Here is a 13881-nt window from a genome sequence, read left to right on the forward strand (position 1 = left end):
TTCGTCTCCTCGCCGCGCCGCGCGCGTCGCGGCGCGCTCGAGCGCGTCGCGAGGTGCGGACGCGCGCACCGCGCCGGCGGCGGCGGGCAAAGGAGGCGGGACGGCTGGGACGGCTGGGACGCGGGACGCGGGACGCGCGAATGCGAGAATGAATGCGTCGCATTACGCGCGATGACGGGTCAGGGCGGACACACGGCGATGCGAGGGTTCGATGGACGTAAATCCAACACGAACTCGCAGCCGCGGAAGAGGTCGGCGCACGCCGCGCCGTCGGCGTGCGGGCTGAGGTCGGCGTCCGGAGGCGCGCCGTCGAGATGGACGACGGCGCGAACGTTTTTAAACTCGAAGGATTTGAAACGAACGGTCTCGATTCGACCGGTGACGATCTCGTCGCCGACGCGCTGAAGACGACCGGCGCTCTCGCCGGGACCGGACATGATGCCTCCGGGCTGTAAAGCCTTGGTGCGATTGGCGACGTCGGCTTCGACGGCGACGCGATCGCCGAGCACGACGCCGACCCCGCCGGTCCCCAACGCGAGCTTAAACAGTCCTCTGCGCTCCGTGGTCATCTCAGTCACGCCCTGGAATCCGTCGTTGGCGATCGTGTACGAGCACTCGACGTACGGAACGCCGTCTATGAAAACCACGGGCTCCCACGCGCGTTCGATCTCGGCGCTCGGCTCGTACGCCTCTGGACGAAACACGCGCACGTCCAACTTTGGTGGATCGCGACTTCCAGGGACGCGCAACGGCGCGTGAATGCGAACGATGGCGTGCGCGCCGAGCACGGACAAACCGATGACGCCCGCCAGTCGCTCGCCGTTCGGCACTCTGAGCGCGCCGTCCAAGTTCTGTTCCATGAAAATCGGCGACGACAGGCTGAGCGCGCCGACGGATAACTTTTTCCCACGCCTGAGGGCGCCTTCGAGCGGTGCGGCGACGCCGACTATCGCCATGGAACCAAACGACGGCATAGACACGGCGTCCGCGACGTGCGGCGCCACGGCGAGTCCAGTCGACGCCGTGTCGAGGACGAACCAATCCGTCAGGGAAGCGCCGCCGTCGTCGCTCGATTCCAGCGTCGCCTTGACTAATATATGTCCACCTTCGCCTCGGCACGTCGCTATCGTCGCGTCATCGCCCGACCAAGCGCGCTCGCTCGCCCACGGCGCGACGCTGGAGCTCGGTAACGCCGCGTACGTCTCTCGATCCTCGCTCGCCGACGAAGTCGATTCGGCGCGAAACGTCGTCACTTGGCCCTCGGCGTGCGTTCGATGCGCGAGACGCGGCACCGCCACCTCGTCCGTCTCCGAAACCGCCACGCGCTCCCACCCTTCGAACATCCACGTCTCGACGCCGCGTTGATGATAAAATTCCGCGCGCCAAGCGAACCCCGTGGCTTCGTCCACGAAGACTCTTCCGCCGACTCGACCGCCGTCGAGCATCGACACCGCGTACACGCTCGTCGCGCACCTCGGCACGCGAGGCGCTCGCGCGTCGCTCGACGCACCGAATCCACCGAATCCACCGAACCCGCGACCCGTTCGTCGCTTCGCCCTCCCTCGTCCTCGCTTTTCGACCTTCGCCGGCGTCGGCGCCTCGACGCCGTACCGCCGCAGCGCCGCCGTCGCCTCGACCCCCTCCGCGAGCTTCTTCCTCCGCAATCGTCCCGCCGCCGCGAGTTCATCGTTCCACTGATTCGTGCGCACCCACGTCATCATCGCCGACGCGTGCGCGCCGTCGAGCGTCGTCGCGCGGCGGTCGCCGTACCAGTCGGCGTCCCACGTCGTCCCGTCGTCGTCCCGACCGCTCTCCGTCGTCAGCGCGTCCGCGTCGTCGCCGCGCGCCAGCGTCACGCGCTCGACGAACGTCGTCCCGCGCGCGTCGTGGGTCAGCTCGAACGCGCCGTCGAGTCCGTGCGCGGTGCACGTCCCGCGGGTCGTCGCGAGGAGCGCGCGCGTCGTCGCGCGGCGTCCGCGACGCGCGCGCCGTCGCGGACGCGACGCCGGCGCGCGCGACGGCGCGCGCGACGTCGCGACGGACATGTTTCGTCCGCGAGCGCGCGACGGCGCGATGTGACGACGCGACGATGGTGACTGCGATGAGTGACTTGATGATGACTTCAACGCGCGATTTTACAGTGGCCGCGAAAGTACGGCGCGACGATGGTGACTGCGATGAGTGACTTGATGATGACTTCAACGCGCGATTTTACAGTGGCCGCGAAAGTACGGCGCGGCGGACGCGCGACACTTTTCCCAACCCGCGTCGAAGGCGTCGAGAATGTCCCGGTGCAGCGGCTCTTCGCGCGCGGCGCTCGCTAAATTCGCCTCGAGCTGCGCCGCGCTCGACGCGCCGACGATGACGGCGTCGCCCTCGGCGCCGTCCAACGCGGAGTGCCGGTAGAGCCATCGCAGCGAGGCGTCCGCGGGCGCGACGCCGCGCTTCTCGCACGCCTCCACCACCTCGGCCACGGCTTCGTGATAGCACGGCAACCAAAATCGAGACTGATACATGTCGTTCCCGGCGAATCGCCCGCCGGACACCGCGCCGACGTCGGTGTTGCCCTTGTATTTCCCCGTCAACAACCCTCCGCAGAGGGGATTGTACGCCGCGAAGCGCATCTTCGTCGCCCGCAGCGCCGGCACCAACTCCGCCTCGACGTTTCGCGTCAGCGCGTTGTACATCCCCTGATAAATCGTCGGTCTCTTCCACCCGTACTTTTCGCACAGCTCGTGCGCCTTGACCGTCTCCCACGCCGAAAAATTCGACAGTCCCACGTCTTCGAACGCGCGCTCCTCGACGCGCAGCCGTTCGCACTCTCGCAGCGCCTCCTCCAGCGTCGTGTCCGCGTCCGGCGCGTGTAAATACAGCGTTCGAATCTTCGTCCCTCGCAGCGATTCCACGCTCCGTCGCACCTGCGCCCGCAGTTCGTTCGCCCCTAACCCCCCTCGTCCCGCGCTCGGCGTCATCGTCCCGCCCGGCCACGGATTCGCCTTCGTGTCGACGCGCGCGCGCCGTCCCGCGTCGACGCGTCCGAGGATTCGCTCCGTCTCCCCGTTCGCGTACGCGATCGCGGTGTCGATCTCGTCGTGCCCGGCGCGCGCGAACGCGTCCAGCATTCGCGCGCTCGCGTCGTCGTCGCACGCTTCGCTCGCGTGTCGCCACCCGAACGTCATCGTCCCGAGGATCGTCCGCACGTTAGGCGCCGTCGGCGACGCGCGCGCGCTCGACGCGCGTCGATCGCGACGCGTCGATCGCGACGCGACGCGAGGGCGCATCGACGCGAGCGTCGGCCGCATGGTGGATCGATTGTGACGCTTCGGGACGACGCGTCACATCGCGACGACGCGTCGCGACGCGCGCGTCGGACGCGACGCGATTCCGAAGCGTCACGATCGCGACGCGTCGCGATCGTCGCGGGACGCATCGTTCGGGCGCGATTCCGACGCGTCGCGATTCCGACGCGTCGGGATGGAATCTTCGGAGGGAATCTTCGCGGGACGACGCGACGGCGACGCGAGCGACGCGCGGGCGTCGGCGCGCGATGGGACGCGACGAGCGATGATGGATGACCGCGCGCGGAGTCGCGAGGGGGCGCGGGACGACGCGCGTCAACAGCATCATCCGCGACGCGGGCGACCGAGCGGGACGGCGGCGACGGCGCGGGGCGGACGCGAATACGGCGGACGAGGGCGCGCGCGCGCGACGCAGGGGTACGGATACGAGCACGGGCACGGGTACGGGCACGGGCACGGGTACGGGTACGGGTACGGGTACGGGTACGGGTACGCCGGACACGCGCCGAGCGGCGGGGGCGGCGGACGCGGACGAGGGAAGAAGACGGCGAAACCGCCGCCGAAAATCGCGTACGCGACGAAGATTAAGCGGTGCGTGAACACCGGGGACGTGAGCGGGGCGTTCGAGTTTTTCGCGCACGCGATGGCGAGGTATAGGTTTGAGACGGCGAATGGGACGTTTAAGCGACACCCGGGCGATCCCGCGACGGTGTGTCCGATGGGGATCGACGAGACGACGTATTACAAGCTCGTCGCGGCGTTGGTCAAGGAGACGCACGCCGATCACGCGAGCGAGGTGGCGCGAGCGATGGCGGCGTTCGGGTTGAAGATGTCGGTCAAGAGATTTACCGAGGTCATCGCCGCGATTCCGTGCCGGACGAGGGCGAAGGAGGCGTTGGCGTTCGTGGACGCGTGCTGTCGAGGGGCGGATCTCGTCGGCGAAGAAACCGCGTCGACGTCTTCGAGCACGGGGGGTGTTTTAGAGTTTGGTGATCTCGCCACGGCGGCGTATTACACGAAAAACGTTCGTCTGTTGGTGATGGAGTTTTGCGAGGAGTCTAATCAAATCATGGAGCGCATCAAGAAGCGGTCGCCGAAATCGCTCGAGCAGGCGGGGACGTGTTCGTTGAACCTCGTGGCGAAACCGTCCAAGCTCAAGGGTGGGCGCTTGTGCTTATCCACACCGACGAGCGCGGACGCGCCAAACGTCATCACGCGCATGGCGTGCTTGAAATCGCTCGAGTCTAACGACGGCAAACGAGGCGTGCAGGTGGGTGATTCCATCCTCGTGCGAAGGTACCAGCCGCCAGTCGAGCAGGAGGAACCCGAATCCGAACCCGAGCCCGTGAACCAAATCGCGGCAAACTCGTCGTTGAAAGTCACCGCGGCCGCGTTCGTGCCGAGACCCAAAGCTCCGAAGCCGCTCGCGGCGCCGGAGACGCCCGTGGAAGAGTACGAAGGCGTGATTGAAATCGTCCCGTACACGCTCAACGAGTTGCACATCAAGCTCGATCACGGCGACGTCCAACAACTTTCCGGCGACGATTGGCGCATCGATCGATTAGCGAACAGAATCACGTACACGCGTCAAATAGAGTCGCTGTACGAACTTCTCGAGCCGAACGATCCGACGAAGAAGGCCATCTGCAACACGAATCCCGTGTTTCGACAAATTCTCACCGCCGGCTTTCAAAGACCGGCGAAAGATTTGGCGGACGAACTCGCGGCGGCGATCGGCTCGCTTAACGTGCGAGGGGATGATAAAACCGATGGTATCGATCAAAGCGGCGCGCCACCTCTCGCGGCGAAGGAACCGCGATTCAACGTGTGCGAAACCCAACCGTGGCTCCCCGGGTGCGAGATGGTCGAGCGCGACGTCGTGCCCACGCTGTGCCAAGGGACGATTAATCCCACGGGCGATTTATCGCTCGCTGGACCGTACGATCGCGTCGTCGACAGCGTGACAAGAATCCACAGCCTGAACACGTCGCAGCGCGACGCCATGAAAGCGGCGTTGGAGCGACGATTGACGTTGATTCAAGGGCCGCCGGGAACCGGCAAGACGCACACGTCGGTGGCCATCGTTCGCGGCATGCTCGAAATCGGGCACGGACCCGTATTGTGCACGTCCGACTCGAATACCGCGGTGGATAACATGGTCGAGGGCCTGGCGAAGGCTGGTGTGAACGTCATTCGTTTAGGGCGACCCGAGGCGGTGCGACCTGATTTGGCGCGGTATCAAATCGAAAACGCCATTCCGCCGGGGGCGACGAAGCACGAGGCGTATGAGGCGCAGTTGCGCGCGGTGCGTTACGCACAAGCCGTGTGCGCGACGTGTTCGGGATCTGGAAGCGACTTCCTCGATCGAATCAACTTTAGTGCTGTGATGTTGGACGAGGCGAGCCAAGTGACCGAGCCCATGGCCCTCGTTCCGCTTGCGAACGGTTGTCAACAGCTCGTCCTCGTGGGCGATCACAAACAACTTCCGCCGACGGTGGTTTCGCGCGAAGCCGAGCTCGCGGGCATGACACTCTCGCTGTTTGACCGCTTGATTCGGGCCGGGGTGAAGCCGTACTTGTTAGACACGCAGTTCCGCATGCACCCGGCGATCAGTTACTTTCCGTCGCTGTCGTTTTACAAGGGTCTCGTGAAGAGCGGCACGCCAGCCGCCGAGCGTCCGGCGCCCAAAGGATTCGCGTGGCCCATTCCGAGCGTGCCGATCGCGTTCTGTCCATCACCTCAAGACGCCATGGAAACTAACGATAATATGAGCTACTCAAACAAAGTCGAAGCCGAGCGAGTGATGAAGATTCTCACCGATCTTCTCCAAGCGAAGGAGTTGCGCGAGTGCAACATCGGCATCGTGACGCCGTACGCGTCGCAGGTGCGACTGATTCGATCGATGTTACGCGCGCGAGGCGTGCGTACGGGCGTGGATAGAGAAACCGGCGAAGCCGGGGTCGAAGTGTCTTCCGTCGACGGCTATCAAGGTCGAGAAAAGGAGCTCATGATAGTCTCCACCGTGCGCGCGAACAACCTCAACACCATCGGTTTCGTCGCGGACGCTCGACGATGCAACGTCACGCTCACGAGGGCGCGAAGAGGCGTCATAGTCGTCGGTCACGCCTCGACGCTTTCACGCGATCGACGCACATGGGGCCCTTGGGTGCGGTGGGTGCAGAAATCCGGTCTTACGCTCGGCGTCAAGGGTCGACGCGAAGACATCGAGGCGGTGCGAGCGATTGAAGCGGACGTCCAAAACGCGCCGGCGAGGCGACTCGTGCCCCCACCGCGCGGACTCGTTCCTAGAGGTATGCGTTAGAAATGACACGACTATTGTACACACACACGAAGATTCTTTTACGAAAACTCGCAAAACCAGCGACTCGATTCGCCACTCTCGGGACGAGGCATCTCGCGCGCGTCGTCTCTGTTCGACGAAGCGTCGGCGCCGTCGTCGCCCCTTTGCTCGAATCGCACATCGGCGTACTCTCCCGCCAGGAGTTTCGAGAATCGCTCGTCGAACCATTTCGCGAACGCGTCGTCGCGTCGCACTATTCCCTCGTCCACCGCGAGTTCGCGAAGACCCTGATACGCCGAGGGAAACTCGAGACATTTTCGCTCGCCGCCGAATCGCTCCAGCGCGCGCTTCATGCGGTCGTTCTTCACGCGCTTCTCCCCGCGCGAAGCCTCCTCGCGCGCGACCGGCGCGGCCGGCGCCTCGGACGCGCCGTCGCGCGCGACGCCCACGAGTCGCTCCGCGAACGCCACGGCGTCTCGTCGCGACATCGGAAAGTCATCGACGACGTTGTACGCGTCGCTCGCGGCTTCGCCCGCGCGCATCGTCGCCGCGATTAAATTCACCGCGTCTCGCACGTGCACGCGACTCGTGTACGCGCGCGACGCGCGCGCGCGCTGACTCGCGCTTTCGCTCTCCCCCCTCGCCCTTCGCTTCACCGTCTCCAGCGCGTTCCTTCCCGGCCCGTAAATCCCTCCGAGGCGGTAGGAGACGACTTTCAATTCGCCGTTCGCCGCCTTCGCGAGCGCCGACCATCGCTCTTCGGCGTCGCGTCGCGTCTTCGCCGTTCCCGACGCCGCCCGGCGCGCGCTCGTCTCGTCCACCCATCGTCCCTCGTGATCGCCGTACACCGCGGTCGTGCTGCAGTACCCCACGAACCGCGTCCTTCGTCGTCCCGCGTCGTCCCGGCGCGCCGCTTTTAACGTCCTCGCGAACGCGTCGTACACCGGATCCCTCCACCCCTCGCCCGTCTCCGCGCTTACCGGCGGCACGGCGACGATGACGTGCGTCGCCCGCTCGACCATCGCTTCGATCGCCTCGGAGTCGCCTCGCGTCCCGCGCCACGTCGTCGTCGTCTCGTCGTTCGCGCCGTCGTCGAGCGTCGTCCCTCGCACGACGTACCCTTCTTTCGTGAGCGCTTGAGCGAGCGCGCGTCCGAGGTACCCGAGCCCGAACACGAACACCTCGTCGCGCGTCGCGCGCGGAGCGTCATGAGCGCGTCCCGGTCGCGTCGTGTGCCGCGTCGCGCGCGCGTCGACGCGTCGGGCGCGGACGCGGACGCGCTCGCGCGCCACTCCGTCGCGCGTCGACATGGCGCTCGACGTCGCGTCGCGATGCGTCGCGAATCTCCGTCGCGTCGACGCGCGCCGGCGATTCCCGCGTCGACGCGCCGTCGCGTCGTCCTCCGCGCGCGATCTGCTCGACGCGATCGCGCGCGAGGCGGACGACGACGCGATTCGCGCGCGCGTCGACGAACTCACCGAAACGTTCGAGCTCGACCGCGCGTTCGGTGGCGACGGCGACGCCGTCGCGGCGGCGCTGCACGGGACGTGGAGACTCGCGCACGCGTCGAAGAGCGCGTTCGATCCGCGCGCGCCGCTGGGGAGACGGACGGACGCGACGACGCCGGGATTGGAGGCGGCGTTCGCGACGCTCTTCGACGACGCGAACGCGAGCGGGAGCGGGAGCGGGAGCGCGAACGCGAGCGGGAGCTCGTCGCCGATTCAGCGCGCGGTGCTGTCGAAACTCAGCGATGGTGGGTTCGCGGTGCGACAGGGGGTGCGATTGCGCGGCGAGGCGCGAAAACGTCGAGTCGACCAGGCGGTGTGCTTCGGCGACGGATACGGATGGTTTCGGCTGAGCGCGAACGCGCGCCTGGACGCGCGCGAGGGGAGGATCGATTACGGGTTCGATTTAGCGTACGTGGACCTGAAGAAACCGATCGCGGTGCGAGTGCCGTATCCGGTGCCGTTCAGGTTGCTCGGGAAGGAGGCGATGGGGTACCTGACGTGCGATTACGTCGGCGACGGCGTGCGCGTGTGCACGGGGAACAAGGGCACGACGTTCGTCTTCGTCAAGGAAGACGACGACGCGCTTCCGTACGCGAACGAATTCTACGACTAGCTTAGCGTTATTACAAAAGTACATTATCACAAAAGGACGAACGCGACGCGCGCGCGCGACGAACGTCCGCGCGAACAAAGTCACCGCGTCCGCGCGCGCCGCGTCGACGCTCGAATCGCGCGCAACGCGCACGCCGCGCCCGCCAACTGCGCCGCCGCGTTCGTCGCGCGCACGCGCCCCACCGCGCTCGCGTCCCCGACCGGCACGTCCCAAATACCATCCGTTCGCGCCCGCGCGACGCGCGTCGTTCCGTCCATCAGCGTCGCCGCCGCGCCGAAGTCGATTTCGATCCTCGCCGCGCCGCCGCCCGGCCGCGTCGCGCCGTATCGCGCGTGCGCCATCGCCGCGAACGCGAGCGCGCGTTCGTCGCCGTGCGACGCAGTCGTTTGAATCATTCGTCGCGCGCACGTCACCGCGCTCTCGCTCGCGCTCGCGCTCGTTCGTTCGCCATCCGCGTCGCCGCTCGTCTCGCACGTCCACCCGTCGCTCGCGCGCGTCGCCGCCCGAATCTCATCCGCGTCGAACGTCGCGCCCGGAGGCAGGCGAACCGAAACGGCGATCCAGCGCGCGTTCGCGGGCGCGTCGTCGATCGTCATCGCCAGCGCGCGATGGAACCCGCGCCCGCGCGGCGTCATCGACGCGCGGAACGATGACTCGGCGCGGAACGAATCATCGTCGTCGGAACGCCTCGACGACGCGTCGAGCGCGTCGCGGAGCGCCTCCAGCGCGTCGAGCGCGTCGACGTCGACGCCGTCGCGCATCCGAACGGCGCGCGCCGACCGCGTCGGCGTCGCGGCGCGTTTCAAAGTGTCGCCACAAAGCGTCGCGCATGCCGTCGCTCGGCGTCCCCGCGTGGCGCGTCGCCGTCAAGGCGGCGCTGAAAAAGAACGGCAAGAGCGCGTGCGCCAAGTTCGCGCAGTTGGCGACGGTGCGCGCGTCCACGGGCGCGCCCGCGGTGCGAACGGTGGTGTTTCGGGGATTCGGCGACGCTTTTCGGGACGACGACGACGACGACGCGCGCGACGACGGCGACGAAGCGAACGCGCTGACGTTCTGCGCGGACGCGAGGTCGGAAAAGATCCGAGACATCGCGGGCGACGCCAGGGGCGAGATCGCGTGGTACTTTCCGGAGACGCGGGAACAGTTTCGGGTGACGGGGACGCTGGCGTGCGCGACGAGCGAAACCGCGGCGAAAGACGCGAGGGGCGAGGCGCGGAGGCGGAATTTGTGGCGGAAAATGCGCCGGGGGGCGAGGGGACAGTTTATGTGGCCGGCGCCGGGGGAAACGCGGGCGGAGGTGGGCGAGGGGGGGCGAGATCCGCACGACGTGGACGAGGACGACGCGCGCTTGGACGACGAGACGGTGGGCGAACACTTCGCGTTGGTGGCGCTGCGCGCCGATCGAATCGATCATCTGTCGCTGAGAAAGAACGAGCGGGTGATGCACGAGATCGTGGACGGGACGTGGACGTCGACGCGCGTGAACCCGTGATTCTTTCATTTATTTCATTCATTCGAGACGCGACGCGTTTTCGATTGCTCGCGCGTAGTCGTGCGCGTAATCGTGCGTGTGACAAACAAACAAACTAAACGAACGAACGAACGAACCTACGCCAAGCCCGCGAGAATGACGCCGAACACGAACGCGCGCTCGCCCATCGCGGAGTCGCACGCGGGCAATAATCTGTGCGCGCACGTCCAAAATCGTCGCTCCTGCTTATCCCACCACCCGTCGCGCATCGCGTTTTTCGCCGCCTTCGTCTTCATCGCCGCGACGCCGAAATCGTTCAGACTCTTCTGATACTCGATCGGCAGGTACGGTCGAACCAACCGTTCGTGCAGCATCGCGGGCGAAATCTTCACCGCGTGCATCCTGAACAAGAGCTGCGTCGTCCCCCAAAACAGCGCGAACGGCGCGAACAACCTCTTGAGCGCGATTTTTATCCCGTAAAACGCCGCGAATCCGTACAGCGCGCTCGTCGCCATGTCCCCGAGCTTCGTCGCGCGCCGTCCGCCGTCTCCGCGCCTTCGCGTCGTCGTCGTCGTCGCGTTCGCCTCCCGCGCGCCTCCCGCGCCCGTCGCCGTCGCCGCCGCGAGCGCGAACGCCGCGCGTCTCGCCCCGCGCGTCGCGTCGTCGCCGTCGCCGCCGAACCCACCGCCGCCACCACCGCCGAGCCACCCCCCACCACCGCCGAACCACCCGCCGGCGCCGCCGTCGTCCGTCGTCGTCGTCGCGCGCGTCGTCGCCGACGACTTTTCGATCCCATCGCGCGTCGTCGTTCGCGTCTCCGATCGCGTCGTCGACGCCGTCTCCGATCGCCGCGCGCGCGCGACGTCGCGACGATTCCCGCGCGCGTCCTCGCGCCGTCCGACGCCCGCGACGGCGACGCGCGGCGTCGCGAGACGGCGCATCGAATCGAGCGCGCGAATGAATGCGCGAATGAATCGACGCGCGTCGCACTCCGCCGCGCGTCGTCGCGATGCCCGACGCCGCGTCGACGCGCGCCGCGCCGACGGCGTCGACGGCGTCGTCGACGACGCTCGCGATCGGGTTCGAGGGCAGCGCGAACAAGATCTCCGTCGGCGTCGCGCGCGCGGACGGGACGATCCTGGCGAACCCGCGGGAGACGTACGTGACGCCGCCGGGCACGGGATTCCTGCCGCGAGAGACGGCGAAACACCACCGAGACGTCGTGGTCGAACTCGCGCGACGGGCGCTGGAGGAGGCGAAAGCGTCGATGCGAGACGTGGACGCGGTGTGCTTCACGCGAGGGCCGGGGATGGGGGCGCCGCTGACGACGGCGGCGGCGTGCGCGAGGACGCTGGCGCTGCTGTTCGATAAACCGCTGGTGGGGGTGAATCACTGCGTGGCACACATCGAGATGGGAAGGTTGGTCACGGGAGCGCGAGATCCGGTGGTGCTGTACGCGTCGGGAGGGAACACGCAGGTCATCGCGTACAACGAACGACGGTATCGAATCTTTGGCGAGACGATCGACATCGCGGTGGGGAACATGCTCGATAGGTTCGCGCGCGTGTGCGGGCTGAGCAACGACCCGGCGCCGGGGTATAATATCGAACAAGAGGCGAAAAAGGGGACGAAATTCATCGAAGGACCGTACGGGGTGAAGGGAATGGATGTGAATTTGAGCGGGATTTTGACGTTTTACGAGACGTACGCCAAGGAGCACTTGGGCGCGGGCGAGGTCACGGTGGCGGATTTGTGTATGTCCATGCAAGAGACGGTGTTTAGCATGCTCGTCGAGATCACCGAGCGCGCGATGGCGCACACGAATGCCAAGGATGTCCTGATCGTCGGCGGGGTCGGGTGCAACCTGCGCCTGCAGGAGATGATGGCCATCATGGCGAGCGAACGAGGAGGGAAGCTGTACGGCTTGGACGAAGACGGGCGAATGGACGATCGATTTTGTATCGATAATGGCGCCATGATCGCCTACACAGGTTTGTTACAGTACGAAAACGGCGAGACGACACCTTTGGAGAAGACGTGGTGCACGCAAAGGTTCCGCACGGATGAAGTTTTAGTGACGTGGCGGTCCGAAGCCGTCAAGCGACCGGCGAGCTGCGAGCCGCCGACTGTGTGATGTAATTAATATTAGTCATTAGCTTTTTTTGGTTCGCGATTTCATATTACGCTGCTACTGCGTGTGTTCTAATCGCGCTGTCGATGACTTTTCGATGATGGCTCCGCACGCGTCGCCGCGAGCGTAACGCACGGCGCCGGAGAAATTCGCCAGCGCGAAACCTTCTTCGCCTTTGTGGGCGTTGGAGACCAACGCGTGAAACGTCTCAACGTACCTGACGAGCGAATACGCTCGTTCGGGCTTGGCGCGAGCGACGAGGGCCAAAAGGACGAGAAGTAAATCATCGGCGTTCATGGGATCGTCTTCGTCGCCACCCGCTTGACGGATGCGCGTGGAGACGTCCACGAGGCGCGTTGCCATGTGCGACGGACTCGACAAATCGCCAAGCGATGATAGTGAAGCGATAATATCTTCGTCGTCGACAACCTTCGCGTATCGTTCGACCTCCAGGCCGAGCGCATCGATGGGTAACGACGCCAACTGCTCGAGTCGAATCGCGGTGAATTCGTCTTCGCGCGCAAACTTCGGATGAATGCCAACTTTGAAAAGTTTGCGCTGCACGCCACCCGTCACGTAGCCTTCTACGACTCTCAACAACGAGTCGCGATGTTTCGGCGTCGTCGAACAGCTCTCGAGCCGACCACCGACGTTCACCAACGTCTTCAAAAATACCTCACACATGTCCTTCGCGCGACGGCGCCAATACTCTAACAAATCATCCCCGTCGAACATCTCGCCGTCGGCGTCGCGCACGCGCGTCTTCACCACCCACGCCTCTAAACGCTCATCCATAGCTGCACATACCACCTTGGCTTCGGCTAACGAACGCACTGCTCGACGACAATCGTCCGCGGTGACGAAGGCGTTCGGCGCTCCCCACAATCGTTGCGATTCTGCGGCGATTTCATCCATCACGCCCTCTCCGACAGTCATCACCTTTTTTCCCGGGAAAACATCCGGTAAATCGCGCGCCACGAATCGCGAGCTCACCTCTTCATCGCTCGACGACGACGACGATCGCACGATCTCATCTTCGTCGTCTCCAAAGAAATATCCCCCCCCGCCGCTCCCCGAGCTTCGTCTTCGATTTCCAAACGACGACGACGTCCTTCGAAGTCTCTCGCTCGACGCCGGCGTCGCCGTCTTCCTCAGCACCACTTCCATCTCTTGTTCCATTCCTAAATCTATGTTTTCGATCGCGCGCGCGCCCGTGGGCGTCCCTCCTCGGCCTCGTCTCGCGTCCGCCCACTCGTCGTCGTCCTCGGCGAGGAGCGACCGCCAGAGTTCGGAGAACCATCCGCGCACCGTCGCCGGTGGCGCCGTTCGTCGCGCCGGCGTCGTCGCGCTCGACGACCGCATCAACGGCGACGACTCGCCGCGACGCGCGGGCGTATTCGCGTCGTCCTTCGACGTCGACGCGTCGTCGACGACGCGACGGCGATTGGCGTAATCTTCATCTAAAAACAGCGACGCGAGCTCGTCTATGACGTCGGATGACGGCCGACGACGCGCATCGTCTTCGTTCGCGTCGTCTGATGTCATCGTGTCGACGAAC

At 65.6% G+C, this 13881-nt stretch overlaps 8 protein-coding genes across 8 annotated transcripts; 4 read left to right on the forward strand and 4 right to left on the reverse strand.

Moving 5' to 3' along the window:
• Positions 1–179: 179 nt before the first annotated feature.
• Positions 180–2045, reverse strand: OSTLU_93571 (predicted protein; the record flags this gene model as incomplete). Its single annotated transcript, XM_001420991.1, has 1 exon — positions 180–2045. The coding sequence occupies one exon, from the start codon at positions 2043–2045 to the stop codon at positions 180–182; it is 1866 nt and encodes a 621-aa protein (XP_001421028.1).
• A 95-nt stretch (positions 2046–2140) lies between these two features.
• Positions 2141–3289, reverse strand: OSTLU_51237 (predicted protein). The gene has a single exon (XM_001420992.1). The coding sequence runs from the start codon at positions 3279–3281 to the stop codon at positions 2199–2201; it is 1083 nt and encodes a 360-aa protein (XP_001421029.1). The 5' UTR covers positions 3282–3289; the 3' UTR covers positions 2141–2198.
• A 2165-nt stretch (positions 3290–5454) lies between these two features.
• Positions 5455–7729, forward strand: OSTLU_51262 (predicted protein; the record flags this gene model as incomplete). Its single annotated transcript, XM_001420846.1, is given in 2 exon segments — positions 5455–7679; positions 7699–7729. The coding sequence occupies 1 exon segment, from the start codon at positions 5455–5457 to the stop codon at positions 6619–6621; it is 1167 nt and encodes a 388-aa protein (XP_001420883.1). The 3' UTR covers positions 6622–7679; positions 7699–7729.
• A 179-nt stretch (positions 7730–7908) lies between these two features.
• Positions 7909–8721, forward strand: OSTLU_26992 (predicted protein; the record flags this gene model as incomplete). Its single annotated transcript, XM_001420847.1, has 1 exon — positions 7909–8721. One exon carries the CDS (start codon positions 7909–7911, stop codon positions 8719–8721), a length of 813 nt encoding a protein of 270 aa, XP_001420884.1.
• Positions 8722–9550: 829 nt separating this feature from the next.
• On the forward strand, positions 9551–10213 carry OSTLU_41681 (predicted protein; the record flags this gene model as incomplete). Its single annotated transcript, XM_001420848.1, has 1 exon — positions 9551–10213. The coding sequence occupies one exon, from the start codon at positions 9551–9553 to the stop codon at positions 10211–10213; it is 663 nt and encodes a 220-aa protein (XP_001420885.1).
• A 116-nt stretch (positions 10214–10329) lies between these two features.
• OSTLU_93572 (predicted protein) lies at positions 10330–11133 on the reverse strand (the record flags this gene model as incomplete). The annotated part of the gene is made up of 1 exon (XM_001420993.1): positions 10330–11133. The coding sequence occupies one exon, from the start codon at positions 11131–11133 to the stop codon at positions 10330–10332; it is 804 nt and encodes a 267-aa protein (XP_001421030.1).
• A 68-nt stretch (positions 11134–11201) lies between these two features.
• OSTLU_17729 (predicted protein) lies at positions 11202–12326 on the forward strand (the record flags this gene model as incomplete). The annotated part of the gene is made up of 1 exon (XM_001420849.1): positions 11202–12326. The coding sequence occupies one exon, from the start codon at positions 11202–11204 to the stop codon at positions 12324–12326; it is 1125 nt and encodes a 374-aa protein (XP_001420886.1).
• A 54-nt stretch (positions 12327–12380) lies between these two features.
• On the reverse strand, positions 12381–13868 carry OSTLU_93573 (predicted protein; the record flags this gene model as incomplete). The annotated part of the gene is made up of 1 exon (XM_001420994.1): positions 12381–13868. One exon carries the CDS (start codon positions 13866–13868, stop codon positions 12381–12383), a length of 1488 nt encoding a protein of 495 aa, XP_001421031.1.
• Positions 13869–13881: the final 13 nt, after the last annotated feature.

This window comes from Ostreococcus lucimarinus, chromosome 13 (assembly GCF_000092065.1).
Source record: "Ostreococcus lucimarinus CCE9901 chromosome 13, complete sequence".
Classification (NCBI taxonomy): Eukaryota; Viridiplantae; Chlorophyta; class Mamiellophyceae; order Mamiellales; family Bathycoccaceae; genus Ostreococcus; species Ostreococcus sp. 'lucimarinus'.